The 14,495-nt window shown below is 42.8% G+C and overlaps 1 protein-coding gene across 3 annotated transcripts in view; it reads left to right on the forward strand.

Annotated features, from left to right (window-relative positions):
* ANK1 (ankyrin 1) overlaps positions 1 to 14,495 on the forward strand; it is a gene marked incomplete at both ends in the record, with an annotated part of 212,277 nt that overhangs the window by 179,638 nt on the left and 18,144 nt on the right. For all 3 annotated transcript variants that reach the window (XM_084231770.1, XM_084231771.1, XM_084231769.1), the window contains 2 exons: positions 2,183 to 2,314; positions 3,226 to 3,372. In XM_084231770.1, coding sequence (XP_084087896.1) covers positions 2,183 to 2,314; positions 3,226 to 3,372 — 279 coding nt within the window. The remainder of the gene's footprint in view (positions 1 to 2,182; positions 2,315 to 3,225; positions 3,373 to 14,495) is intronic.

The raw sequence follows: 14,495 nt of genomic DNA on the forward strand, positions 1-14,495 counted from the left end.
GGCTATAAATACAAAGTCCCCAAGCCACTCTTCTCAGGTGCAATTAATATGTTAGAATGACTAACATAGATCAGGAGACCTGTTTACTCACTAGATTACCAATGTATTACAAAGGACACTAAAGGGTACAAATCATTAGTCAGAAGAGATGCCAAGGGCAAGGTATTCTAAAAAGGCATGGTGCTGCCTTCCATGCCCTCTCTAGGTACACCATCCTCCACAAACCTCCACATGGTCACCAACCCAAAAGTTCACTGGAGCCCTCACCTCCTGGGTTTTTATGAAAGCTTCATTACATAGGCATGATTGATTAGCTCATTGGCCATTGGCATTCACCTCAATCTCCAGCCCCTCCTCTCTCCCTAGAGGCCTGGGGGTAGGTCTGGGAGTTTCACCCTCTCTTCCTGTTCATTTCCCTGTCAACCATTCCCCAATCTTAAGTGTTTTTCATACATTAGCATAACAAAAGACACCTTTCATTAGCTCTATACTTAGGAAATTACAAGGCTTTTGGGAGCCAGGAATTGTGAATAAAGACCAAATAAATATAAGAATCACTTATTTTGTTCACCTGAATGACAAATATTTCCTCTAAGTCGCAGTATCACTGGGACCAATAGAAAGGAAAAGCTCCCTCCCGTCTCCATTTCTGTCTGTGTTTCCTTTGTAGGAATCAATTTTGACACTAAATTAAGAGCTCATCTAGTTCACCTCATTTTACAGATGGGAAAAGATCTAGCTGCATGGAGTGGCTTTAGCTGTGTCCCTAGTGACAGACTTGGAGAAACCAGCAAATAGCAAACATACAAACAAAACATGTTTCCCGGTGGACTGTCTACTGCTCCCTGTCCTCTGCGTTGCCTTTCCTTAAAGGTTGAATTTGTGGCGGGAAAGGAGAAAGAAAGGGGCAGGTCTCAAATTTTTTCACTTATACTCTGGCTGTAGCCGACCAGAAGTCCCGTCAACAGTAAGGGGAGCAGCAGCCCTTCTGCCTACCTGTGCCTGTGCAGGGGCTCCTTGTTGCCAACTGCTCTCTTCGCAGGGCAGCAGAGGTAGCTCCTCCCAAGGCTGCCCGCCGGGGACTGCGCAGGCCTCTCTTTTAGCAAACCTGTCCCTTTGAGGGGCAGCCCTTTCTGCCCTCTGGTGTCTGTGCAAGTGTCCTTTACTCTTCTCTCCCTTTTATAATAAACATGCCCTTTCCGGATTTTTATAAAACAGTAAAGATAGATCCTTTTTGAAGTGAGGCAGGTGGGCCAATTAAAGTGAAGGCTTGAAATGTGTTTCATTCAGTCACTGACCCTCAAACTTAATTTTTCTTCTCCCTGCCTCTTTTTTTGTTAGCCTTTCTGTAATGGAGTCTTTTCACCTTTCAGAAAGGGCTTCAGACAAGGTTTCTACCTTTGCAATCACTTGCTGGGAAACAGTGCAACAAACACTCAGAAGTTCTAGAACTGGTCATTATTTAAGCCATGTCTCCAACTGTTTCTTGGTGTGTGTGTGTGTGTGTGTGTGTGTGAGAGAGAGAGAGAGAGAGAGAGAGATTGATTCTCACTATCACCGTCCGTCCTGTTTTCCTCATCCTTGAAATTAGACTCCAAAGCTATTCTCTCTTCTAAAACACCTGTGAGAAATAACAATAAAAACACTGGGAGGAAAACTGCTAGCATCCTGTGTTATTGCCTTGCATTTAAAGATGGGAACTTGTATTTTCATTTTAAATGTAAGTAATGCCTTTCCCTAAAGAAACATAAATACAGACCTGCATTCGTGGTGGAAAGTAAACAGCATCCTGGTGTAATGCTCACAGCATTGGAGGCGGTGCCGCATGCCCAGCCCCTCCCCGGCACTGGCACTAGCTTCTTCTGTGGCCATGGATAAGCTGCTAGCCTTACCAGAGGCTCAGGCTCAGCACCTCATATTTGAAGTGATCAAGAAGAAAGGTCATTCATTCAATACCTATTTATTGAGCACCCCTACTCTCACCTCACTTTTTGGAGACACAAAGATGTAGATGTCTGCATTTCACTAGGTATTTCATGATGAAAAAGAACACCTAATCCAACAGGAAATTGTTCTTTAATTTCCATTGCGCCCCAGCTGGACACCCACATCGCTTGCATATCTTGGGAGTAGAGCAAAGCTCTGGCCTGGCTCACACCCACCCTTGCTTCTTTGCTTGCAGAACTGGCCCGGGAGCTGCAGTTCAGTGTGGAAGACATCAACAGGATCCGCGTAGAAAACCCCAACTCCTTGTTGGAGCAGAGTGCAGCCTTGTTGAACCTCTGGGTCATCCGGGAAGGCAAAAACGCAAAGAGTCAGTACCGTTAAGCTGAGGGAGACTTTTCTTTCCAAAACTGCCAGGATCTACTGTTTCTCAAAGTAGTTCTTCCTTCAGATTCCATTTGTAATGTTGGTCTTTGGAACCCAGGTCTTTTGCACTCTCTCATACACACAGTCACACACTGAGACATGCACACACACACACACACACACATACCTCTCAGGGTCACTGGGTCTTCTGGGCAGTTTTGCAAGAAGAAAATACCAGAGACTCAGTGGTATTGGCCTCATTATCTCCATCCTCAGAATAAGGTAACGATTGCATGGGACCCCAGACAACAGCTCATGTGTAGGATCAGGGACTTCCATCTTGAAGTCTTCCTGTTGAATTTCTCACACTGATGAGGACTGTCTCTCAGGACAAGGTATGGCAAGTGTGTCCTGTCTGGTGTAGTTCCTGTTCTCCCAGGCACAGTCAGTCTTGCTCCAACCTGGAGGGAAGGTTTCTTTGACTCTTTTGATCTCCTCCTCAACCTCCTCAACCAAATTCCTACTCAAAACACTAAGAAGAAAGTGTTTACATTTGCATTTCAAATCAATTGAGAAGGACCAAGGATTTCCATAAGATAGAATCCATTGGTTCTCACCCTCGTTTTCTTGTACGATTCCTTTTAGATTACATGAAACAAGCAGCAAACAAAAAACAATGGTCTTTCCAGGCTCTGCATTTGGCCATGTTAGTGTCTGGACAAGATCAGTTGAAGAATAACAAAATATTCTCCAAAGAGGCAGGGATCTGACAAAAATAGGGTTCTCTCCACATTCTCAAAAAATAAATCATCTCTGTTTCCTCCAGCACAATTTTCAGAGCCCCTGTGACATTCCCTCTTTGCACCGCGAGCATTACAATCCCCTCCACCAGCCCCTTCTTTTTCTCCCGGACAGTGGAGAACCTGTACACAGCCTTGCGGAGCATTGACCGGAGCGAGATCGTGAACATGCTGGAGGGCTCTGGCAGGCAGAGCCGCAACCTGAAGCCGGAGCGGAGGCACACGGACCGGGACTACTCTTCATCCCCCTCCCAGATGAATGGTGAGTGTCCGGGATGGAGGTGGGGCTGAGCTGGTCCTGCCTTCGGGGCGCTGGCAAGTGACACCCCCTGGAAAGCATCTCTCCCATGGATGGTTGGTCTGTTTCAACGAACCCTCTTCCCTGTGGTGGAGGGACTTGAGAAAGCCAGGTGTACCCCATGTGGGGGGCTCTCTGATGCTCCTGGTGGGGCCTGGTACAGTGGCAGGGCCAACTGGATTCTGGGGCAGCTGCTGGAGTCTGGGGAAGCCACTGGAGTCCAGAGCCCCACCCCTTGACCCCCTCCGTGTTGGAAATACTGTGTGTAGTACTGGGTGTGCCCACTTTGGGCTGCCGTGTCCCCATCTGTCAAACAGTCGATGGTTGAAAAGCAAAGGGCGTGAAGATTCTGGCCTTAGGTCTGGTGTGGCCGGATGGGGTTTCGGAGATCCCCTGTGCAAGGCTAAGCAGTTTGTTTTTCTTTGAGCCAGGTCTCCTCTCTTTTTCTCTCTCCTTTTTTTTTTTTCTCACCTCATCTCTTTCCCCTAACTCCTTGTGATGGGGTTCAGCATGATATGGAGACTCCAGTGTGACTGATAAGGCACAAGGGGTGCGAGCCCAGGAGGCCCCTGACCTTTGCCCCAGCACCCCCATGGCTGCTCTTGAAGACTGCTTTCCTTGAAGCAGCAGAAGCAGAGGAATTAGCCAGCTGCATGAAGGAAGCAATGGGGACATCTCAGCACCCCACTGCCTTCCCTTGTCCACCCTCCCTGTAACCATTGGGCATCGAACCAGCAGCAGCCCACTGGACATAGAAAACAGTACAGCACCCCAAGAAGTCCCTTCTTTCTTCCTGTGTCCTCTCTTTTAAAATCAGCCAGTTGATAAAAAATTGAATCCCTGTGATTCTTTACAGACCTTGAAAAAAGAATTTAATTCAGTGAACTATCTTCCTCTGGTGCTGATATGTCACAGGGCAGCTCAGACCCTTCCCCCCCCAAGCTCATGGTTTAAACACTGTCCTCAGGCTACACATGGGCGCATTCCTGGCTGGGCATGCTGAGCCTCACACTGTTCCCTCTCCCTGCCCTGTGTCTCCTGAAACATGCCATCTGGCGCCGCAGGGTGAGGGCTCATCTTAAATGTTGACCACATCCTGTTGCCTTTCTCTTCTGCCTCTGACCTCATCTGACTTCTAGTCTCCTCATTCTCTCCACTGTCAGCCTCCGCTGTCTCCGCCTGGCCAGGTGTTCAAGAGCCGTCAACTCCGCAGATGCATGTCCCGAGAGACTCCTAGCTCTGCCCCTCCATGCACCCCACAGCAGTGCTGGGGTGTGCGCAGGGGGAGGCCGCTCTGTGCCCCACTCATCACAGTAGCCTAAAGGGCTTCGAGACAAGGTCTGAAGCTATGGCCTTCAGGGGACCTGGTGGGACTGCTAAGTGGACCAACTCCCTTTCACAAGGAGGGGTGCTGAGGAATGCTGCAAACTTGGGAGATCCATCCCAATGACAAACCTTTTCCCTTTCTATGTGCTAACCCATCACTTGCTGGGTTTCCTGACATCCTCTGTTTCAGTGGACAGTGGTTTTCCTGTGCCTTGGTTCTGTACAGAACAATGGGCTGACAGATTTACATGAGCATAAATAAGACAGCCACAATTAAAAACCTATTGACAGGGTAGGTCCCATGTTAAGTGTTCTTACCACAATAAAATTAAAAAAAAAAAAAAGGCAGTAACAGAATCAAGTATTTATGACGGTCTCCTGCTGCAGGACTCCCAAATCCAGCAGGCCTGGAGACTACTTCCTAAACAGAAGTAGTTTAGGAACTTCCTAAACAGAGTTCCACAGTCATAAGTGGAACTGGTTTGTGTGCCTCGTGACTGGTGCAAAGGGCTGCTTCGGCTGGTCAGCTCATTTGGCAAATATTTGGGACACCTACTACCTGCCAGGTGCTATTCTAAGCAGGGGAGATAAATCAGGATTCACACACACAAAATGAAAACACAAAACTCTGCTTTCATGGAGCTTACCTTTTGTTTGGAAATTCAATCAATATAGTATATATAGAACTGAATTATATAATGTGCTAGCAGCTTACACTGAGTAATGTGGAAAAAACTGACTTGAGCAAGGGGGATGGGTCCTTGGGTTGCTATTAGCGAAAGGGGGAGGAGTAGCATTTGAACAAAGCCTGGAGGGAGGTGAAGGAGAGAGCCTGTAAACTTCTAGAAAGGCATCCAGATGAGCATCCCATTGTGCAGGACCCTGAGCGGAAGTGGTGTGTTTACACAGTGAGGGACCAGAGGGACTGGGTGGAGGGAGGCAGGGAGGGTAGGAGCAGAGGTCAGATACTCCTAGGACAGTGGACATGAGGTGGAAACCTGTTGGAGGAGGATATAACTTAAGTTTCCAAAGGACCCTCTCGCTGCTCTGTTATTTCTGGATAGCTGCAATTGGACCACCTCTGTGGCTGGTCTTGTAGTGAGGACCCTTCATAGGCCCAGGCTGTGCACCTTGCATGCAACACACACACACACACACACACACACACACACACATACACGTGCGTGCACATGCACGCGCAGACCCTCATGAACAGATGCTCAGTTTGGTCCATTCTGCCCTTCTGGGCACCACATTGACTCCTGTGTGTTTTTCCTGCTCTCTTCCTGACCTAGGGAAAGCAACTGATGTCTGGGTGCCCTTCTGGCCTGGCTAGTGGGATCAGAGTTAGCTGGACAGGACAGGGAACAGCATCCCCTATGGTTCCCTGTCTGACTTGTGAGCAGGGCATGTGACGGCTCACTCCGGCACCAGCCCATCCCTCCGCACTGCTGGTCACAGCTGTCCCTTGCCTTCTTTGTGCTTTATCTCATTCCTCTGCTTGTCTGTGCCCCTTAGGAAGCCATGGGGACCAAGAGCGGTGATTGGCTGCTCTGTGCTCCTGGGAGTCTAAGAACAAGTGGTGTCAGAGAGAAGGAGGCAGCTTGCATGTATGCAGAATTGGGCGCCTCTCTCCGTACTCCTGGCTGGGAAAGCAGAGAAGTTTTTGTCAAAAGGCCAGTTCGTTCGTTCTGCCCAGGGTGGGGGGTAGGGGCTGAGGGTGTATACCAGGTCCTCAGAACAAATGTGAGGAAAAAAATTGCTTATAAAGCAGAACAATAGCAAATCTCCAAAAATTAAACAGGTTTCTCATATGAAAGGGGGAAATGAGCGTTTCACATCCACATCTGTCAGCGCCATTTGGTTTAATAACTTGAATACATAGTAATGTCTACTTGGAAATTAAATGTGTTTTATTTACCAACTCTTAACACAACCAGTGAGGTGTGGCTCCTGTCTGAGGCCAAGTGGTCTGTCTGTCTCTGTCTAACTTGCTAGTAACATTATGCTAACATGGTGAGGATTAGGTTAATAGAGACCCAGTATGATACCCGGAGAAGAAGGGAGACCTGGGGAGGGGAACCTGGATGTGCTTGGCCCTCCAGCAGTAAGTGTGACCCCCGCAAAATGCCACCCCAGAGGGGAAACCTCTAGACTGATGCATAGGCTGGTGAAATAGGTGTCGAGGGCCACGTAAAACCACTGGGGATACAGAGAGTGAGAGTTCTAACACTCAGCCTAGGGGACCCAGCAGACCCTGCTCTGGTCTGATCTTCCCCTACCCCATGAGATGTTCCTCACCAGCATGTGCTCAGGCCTTCATGAGCACTGCTCTGATTTAGCAACCTCCACCAGCACTGGGTATCTACAGCCTCAGATCCAAGCCTGTGGGGGTTGAGGTGGGTCAGTGGGGTCCTCTCAAGACTGAGTGGGGGCCACAAGGCATGCGCCCTGAATATTGTTAGCAGAACAGAGGCTCCAGGATAAACATAAGCAGAGGAGTGCTGGTCCAGGGTATGTATAAGCTCTCTTCACAGACACATTTTCTTTTGGGTGAAAATCCATTAAATTGAACATTTCTGAAGTTTCAAGATGTAGAAGTCACAAAAGATACTCAAGGATGAGCCTCAGGTATCTGTGGCCAGTGGAACGTCCCTTTCCCAGTCCTTACCAAGTTTTACTGAGCGTCTCCACCAGCTCAGAATGCTCATCAGCCATAGAAGATGCCTGTCACCTTCTGGTCAAGATGAGTCAATGGAGACCAAATTGACTTCCTATTTACGATAACAAAAAAATGGACAAAATACATGAAACATCAGTTTCTAAGACACTGGACAGCAGGTAGCAAAGCACAGCAATCCATGTGATGGCTGCCTACGTTTCTGCCTTGAAGGATTTTCTAAGTCGTGGCATAGGGAAGAGAAATCCAAGTTGGCTCCTAGGTTGAGAAGTTGCAGCATCCAGGGAGAGCAGGGCAGCTGCAGTTCCCAAGACTGAGTGGCAGGGATGAGAGAGGCAGATATGGAGAACTCTGTAGACCTTCAGATGGCCCCCTGCACATTTTGGTTGAGTATTAACGAGTTATTCCCAAAAGCCTGACTGATCACTCACAGACATCGCATAAGGGAAAAAAGAAGGCTCAAGGAAGGCACCTAGCTTGGAAATGGAGAAAATCAGCTCTAGGGGGAGCGATCCCCTGGCCTGCCTAATCAACTTTCAAAGAAAAACTTTAAAAGACCAAACTGTTTCCAAGTAACTGCCAACAGAACAAAGTTCAAAAATATTTATAGGAATATAAAAATATCCAGTACCCACCAAGATGAAATTCATAATAACGGCATCCAATTAAAGATTATCAGAGATACAAAGAGGTAGAAAAGCAAAACCCATAAAGAGGAGGAAAATCGATCAATTGAAACTGACCCAGATAAGATTGTAATCCACAGATAAAAATGTAAAGCAGTTATTGTAACAGTATTTCAGATGTTCAAAAAGCTGATTTAAAAATATTTAAAATATGGAAGATTTAAAAATATTTAAAAAATAAGAGATCCAAGACAGTCTCCTAGAGATCAAGCTATAAACTGTAGGGTGAAAAATATGCTAGGATGGGCTTAGACCTTAGATATGACACAGAAAGAAAAGAGTAGTACATTTGACAACATAGCAATAGAAATTCCAAAATAATACAGAAATTTTTTTTTAAAGCATTAGTGAGCTAATGAGGCAATTTCCAGTCACCTAACATTTGTGAAATCAGAATTCCCAACAGAGATGGGGACTGAAAAGTTAAAGAAGTAATAGCCAAATTTTTCCAAATTTGATGAAAACTATCAACAGATGCAAAGAGTGCAATAAGCACATGTACAGTAAACATGAAAGCAAGTAGCAGGCCAAGGCACATTTTAAGCAAGTCTGTCAATAATGGTGATAAGGAGAAAGTCTTAAAAGTAGTAAAAGAGAAAAGAGAGACTGCGCAAAGAGAACAAAGATAAGGAAGACAGCAGAGTTCTCACTGGAAAGAATGTGACACGGTGGAGCAACATCTTTAAAGTAGATCCCATCTTTAAAGAAAAACATTTCTTTCTTTTTTTTTTAAGTTTTATTTATTTATACAAGCACTGGGTATACTCAGAAGCTCAGGAGGGTGTGAGAATTCACCAGAGCCAGAGCAGGGAACAGAACAGGTAGACTGACGAAATACACTGCTAAGGGGAATAGTGGGCGCAGCAGGAGAGGTCTGCGCTCCATGTGGGACCCTCGCCGCTGGCCGGGGATAGAACTGGTGCTGCAGAGGCTGTGGCCAGCTTCGCAGCTCAGCACTCAACCGCTGTGCCACCAGGGGAAGCCCTAAAGAAAAACATTTCTAAAGTAGAACTCTAGAGCACTATATACTCAGCAAAAATAACTTCCAAAAGTGAAAGCAAATAAAGATTTTTCAAAACATCCAAAAGCTGTGAGAATTCATCACCAGGAGGCCCATACCATAAGCATTGGTAATTAAAAATCCAAATCCTTCACATTTGGTTGTGAGCATGGTAAGAAATGTAATCTTGGTACCTATACAGTGTTGTAAAGTGTTACTGCAATTAAAAAATAAAAAAGGAGCAGAGGAATCTTTCAGACCAAAGGAAAAACAACACCAGTCAGAAATATGGACCTACATAATATCTAGGATAAATACACACATTTTCCATTATTTACAAGACTTTCTCATGGTTTAAATCTCTTTAAAAGATAGCCATTTAAAAATAACAGCTATGTAATGCTTGGTTTATCATATATGCAAAAACGAAAACTATAACAACAATAGTACAAAAGTCAAGAGGGGAAATGGAGTGTAATCTTCTAAGGATCTTCCATATGCCAAGGCAACATAGTATCACTTCAAAATGCATTGTATTTGGTTAAGGATAATGTACTATAAACCCTAAAGCAACTACTAAAATAAATAAAGAATATAGTTAATAGGGCATGAAAATAAATCAAATGGAATCCAAGAATTTCAGTCAATCCAAAGAAATCACAAAAGGCGGCAAAAGGGTACAAGGAACAGGTGAAACAAATAGAAATGGAACAAGTAGTTAGCAGGGATGGATTTAAACCTAACCATAATGCATAATTTCATTACATGTAAATAACTCAAATGCTTCTATTAAAAGAGAGCGATAGAATGGATATAAAAGAAATTCTTAAGTATATGCTGCTTACAAGAAGTGCCTTTCAAATATAAAAATGCAAGTTCCTTAAAAGTTCAAGAATAGGGAGCCTCCCTGGTGGTGCAGGGATTAAAGTCTCAGCACTATCAAGCTATCACCAGACACTGCGGCCTGAGTTCAATTCCCGGCCAGGGAGATAACCCAAATGGTGCAGCAGACCTCTCCTGTCTCGCCCGCTGCTCCCCTCAGCAGTGTATTTCAGTCGGTCTGCCTATTCTGCTCCCCACTCTGTCTCTGTGAATCCTCTCACTCCCCACACCTCTGGTCTACACCCCAGTTCTTTTATACATAAATAAATAAAAATAATTATTTAAAAAAAGTCAAGGATAAGAAAAGCTAAACTGTGTTAAAACTTATGAAAAGAAAATTTGAAGCAGTTATGCTTACAGCAGACAAGCATATTTCAGAACAAAGAATATTACCAGGGATAAAGAAAATTATTTCATAATGATAAGTAGTTCATCAAGAGGGCATAGAAATTCTAAATGATTATTCACCTAGTAATGTAGCTTTAAACACATGAAGCAAAAACTAAGAAAACTGCAATGAGAAATAAACAAAACCACAGTAACAGCAGAAGACCAATATATCTCTGTCTTCATGATTGGTAGAATGTTGAAAAATCAGTAAGCATACAGAAAATTTGAACAAGACTTAACCTAATTGACATTTATAGAATATTCAACCCAATGACAATAGCAGAATGCATAGTCTTTTCAATTATACATGAAACATATACCAATACACACCATATTCTAGGTTATAAAGCAAATATCAATAAATTGAAAATAATTCATGTTGTACAAAGTACAACAATGTTCTCTGACCACAGTATGATTGATTTAGAACTCAGTAATGGAAAGCTAGAAGGAAAATCTCAAATATTTGAAAATTAAATAAAACACTTCTAAGTAACCCACAGACCAAAAAAAGAGCAAAAGGGAAAATGGAAATTATTTTGAATTGACCGAAATAAAATCACAAGATTCCAAAATTTATTGGATGCCAGTCAAGCCATATTTAGGACATTCATAACACTAAATGACCACATTAGAAAAGAAAAGTTTTCCAATCAGTGGCCTAAACTTCCACCTTAATATATTAGGAAAAAAAGAGCGTTTTAAACATAAAATAGAAAAAAAAATTAGAGATCAGAGTAGAAATTTTAAAAACTGAAAACACTAAGAAAAACAATAAAACCAGAAGTTAGTTCTTTAAAAAGAGTGATAAAATTTTTAAACCTCTAGATAAACTGATGAGACAAAAATTACCAATGTCAGGAATAAGAGAAATTGCAGCACCAAACAGCCTATGGGAGGTAAAAGGGAATATTATGACAGTTTAATGCCAACACATTTGAAAGCATAGATAAAGTTGACAAATTTCTTGAAAGACACAAACTTTCAAACTATTACATAGGAAGAAATAACCTATGTATTTCATATCTATATGAAATGTAATTATGCTTAAAAGCAAAAATTATACTACAATTTACAATATGTAGTACTGTAAATCAATGGTAAAGCAACAAATTTTATTTAAAAAAAAAATTCCAAGGGCCTCCCCTGGTGGAGCAGCGCTTGAGCGCTGGGCTGCGAAGCTGCCCGCAGCCTCTGCAGTGCCGGTTCGATCCCTGGCCGCCGGGCGAGGGTCCCACATGGCATGACAGACCTCTCCTGCTGGCCGCTGCTCCTCTCAGCAGTGTATTTCGTCAGTCTGCCTGTTCTGCTCCCCGCTCTGGCTCTGGTGAATTCTCTCACCCTCCCGCGCTTCTGACTGTACCCAGTGCTTGTATAAATAAATAAATAGATAAATAAATAAATAAATAAATCTTTTTTTTTTTTAATAAATAAATAAATAAATAAATAAAATTCCAAGCCTAGATGACCTCACTGGTCAATTCTAACATTTAAGGAACAGATTGTTTAGAAAAATTTAAAAGACATGATACTTCCCAACTGTTCTAAGAGGTCTGCATTACCTATTGTTGATCATAATAATTTCAAAAAGGCATTAAAAGGAAACTACAAACCAATATTCTTAATGAACATTTATGAAAAAATATATAAACTAAATTTTAATAAATTAAACCCAGCACTGTGTAGAAAGGATAGTACATCATGACGATTGGGGTTTATTGACATGCAAGGTGGTTTAACATTCAAAACTAAATCAGTATCTGGGCCTGCATGTAAAAAGCTTGGAAGTTACCACTGTGTCCTAACAGCAAGTAAAAAGCTGAGCAAAGTGAAAAAATCAACACTTCTAGGATTTGTAATAGAAGTAAGGGCACAGAGTAAATTGCCACCCCTAAAATTGGGGAGAGACAGGTGAATATGGAGAAGAACAGCTTACCTGAATGAGATTTAGTAGTAGAAATAGAACACTACTCCTCCCTGCAAATCTTACCACCATATATTTTTAAAGACCTATTTATAATAGTTCCTCTTAACATTACCTCATGTCTGGATAAGGTGAGAAACACAATTTGAAGATACAGAACAAACATCAAAAACAGACATGGTGAGAACATTGGAATAATCAGATAGGGAATTTTAAAAACTGATTAATATACGAATGGCTCCATGAATAAAGTAGACATCGTGCAAGTGCAGATGGATGATGTAAACAGAGCAGTGGAAATTCTAAGAAAGAGCCTTAAAGAAATTTCAGAGGTCAAAAAATGCTTTACAGAAATGAGGAATGCTTTTACTGGGCATACTAGTAGACTGGACACAAATAAAGGAAGCATCTCTGAGCTTAAGAATATTTCAGTAGAGGGCCTCCCCGGTGGTGCAGCGGTTGAGTGCTGGATTGCAAAGCTGTCCTCAGCCTCTGCAGCACCAGTTCGATCCCCGGCCACCGGGTGAGGGTCCCACATGGCGCGCAGACCTCTCCTGCCGCCCGCTGCTCCCCTCAACAGTGTACTTCAGTCCTTCTGCCTGTTGTGCTCCCTGCTCTGGCTCTGGTGAATTCTCTCACCCTCCCGCGCTTCTGCCTGTACCCAGTGCTTGTAAAAATAAATAAATAAATCTTTTAAAAAAAAGAATATCTCAGTAGAAATCTCCAAAACTGAAAATTAAAGAGAACAAGGATAAAAAGAATAATATCTAGGGAATTTGGGATAACTGCAAAAGGTGTAACAGACACATAATGGAAATACCAGACTGAGAAGAAAGGGAAGTATAGAAGAAATATTCAACACAATAATGACTGAGAATTTCCCCCAAATTAATCTCAGATACCAATCCACAGATCCAGGGAACTCAGAGAACACCACGTCAGATAAAAAACAACAACAACAACAAACAACCAACACCTAGGCATATAATTTTCAAATTACAGAAATCACAAAGAAATTCTAAAAGAAACCAGAGGAAATAAAGAAGAAACACCTGACCTATAGAAAATAAAGATAGGAATGACATCCAACCTCTCAGAAACCCCACAAGCAAGTAGAAAGTGGTGTGAAAATTTCAGCATGGACACCAAAAAAAAGAATTAAAAAAAAATCTAGAATTCTGTATCCCACAAAATTATCCTTCAGAAGTGAGAGAAATAAAAAATAGGCAAAATATTTGAACAGACACTTAACCCGAGAGACAAACAAATGGCAAATAAGCACATGAAAATCTCCTAAACTTTATTAGTAAGTAGGGAAATAAAAATTAAAACTACAAGAAGAGCCCCCTACACCTTACCAAGTGCCGGTGAGTTGATGGAGGAACAGGAACTCTCATACACTGCTGACGGGAATGTGAAATAACAGTATAGCCACTTTGGAAAGCACTTTGGTTGTTTCTCATGAACTGACATATACCTGCCCTATGATCCAGCCATTCCACTCTTAGATAATTACCCCCCCCCCAAAAGAAAGCATATTCCATAGGCAACCAGCTTTATTTGTAATATCCTCAAAATGGAAACAACACAAATGTCTGTCAGCAGGTGAATGGATAAACTGTGGTGTATCCATCCAATAGAATGTGTTTCCACAATAAAAATGGATGAGTAGCAATATATACAACAATGTGGATGAAGCCCAAATAATTAGGCAAAGTGAAAGAAGTCAGGAAAAAAGAGACATACTGTATTCTTCCATTTATATAAAATTGTGTGAAATGCAAACTAATGTCTTGTGACAGAAAGTAGGTCAGGGAGTATAAGCTCAGGGGTAGAGATTTGACTGCAGACAGTCGATCACTGGTTCCCTGGCTGGTAGGAGAAAGGTTACAAAGAAAAATGAATAAACCTTTCAGGGATGGCGGGTGCGTGGAGTTGTGGTGATGGTTTTGTGGGTTACACCTGTGTCAGAACTTACCTAATCATCTGCTATAAATATTTGCTTTCATTGTACCTCAGCATACCTCAAGCTATTGTCAACAGCTATTAAATAGCAAAATCTAGTGAAAAGACCACCCTTACCGTGTGACCTTAAGCACGTCGTTACTAAACCTCTAGCTTCCTAATCAATAAAATAGGAACAATAATAGTTTCCTTGTAGGAATGTGACAATTAAAAGTTGCATGTTAGATATGTTTT

Source organism: Talpa europaea (genome assembly GCF_964194135.1).
Source record: "Talpa europaea genome assembly, chromosome: 4".
Lineage (NCBI taxonomy): Eukaryota > Metazoa > Chordata > Mammalia > Eulipotyphla > Talpidae > Talpa > Talpa europaea.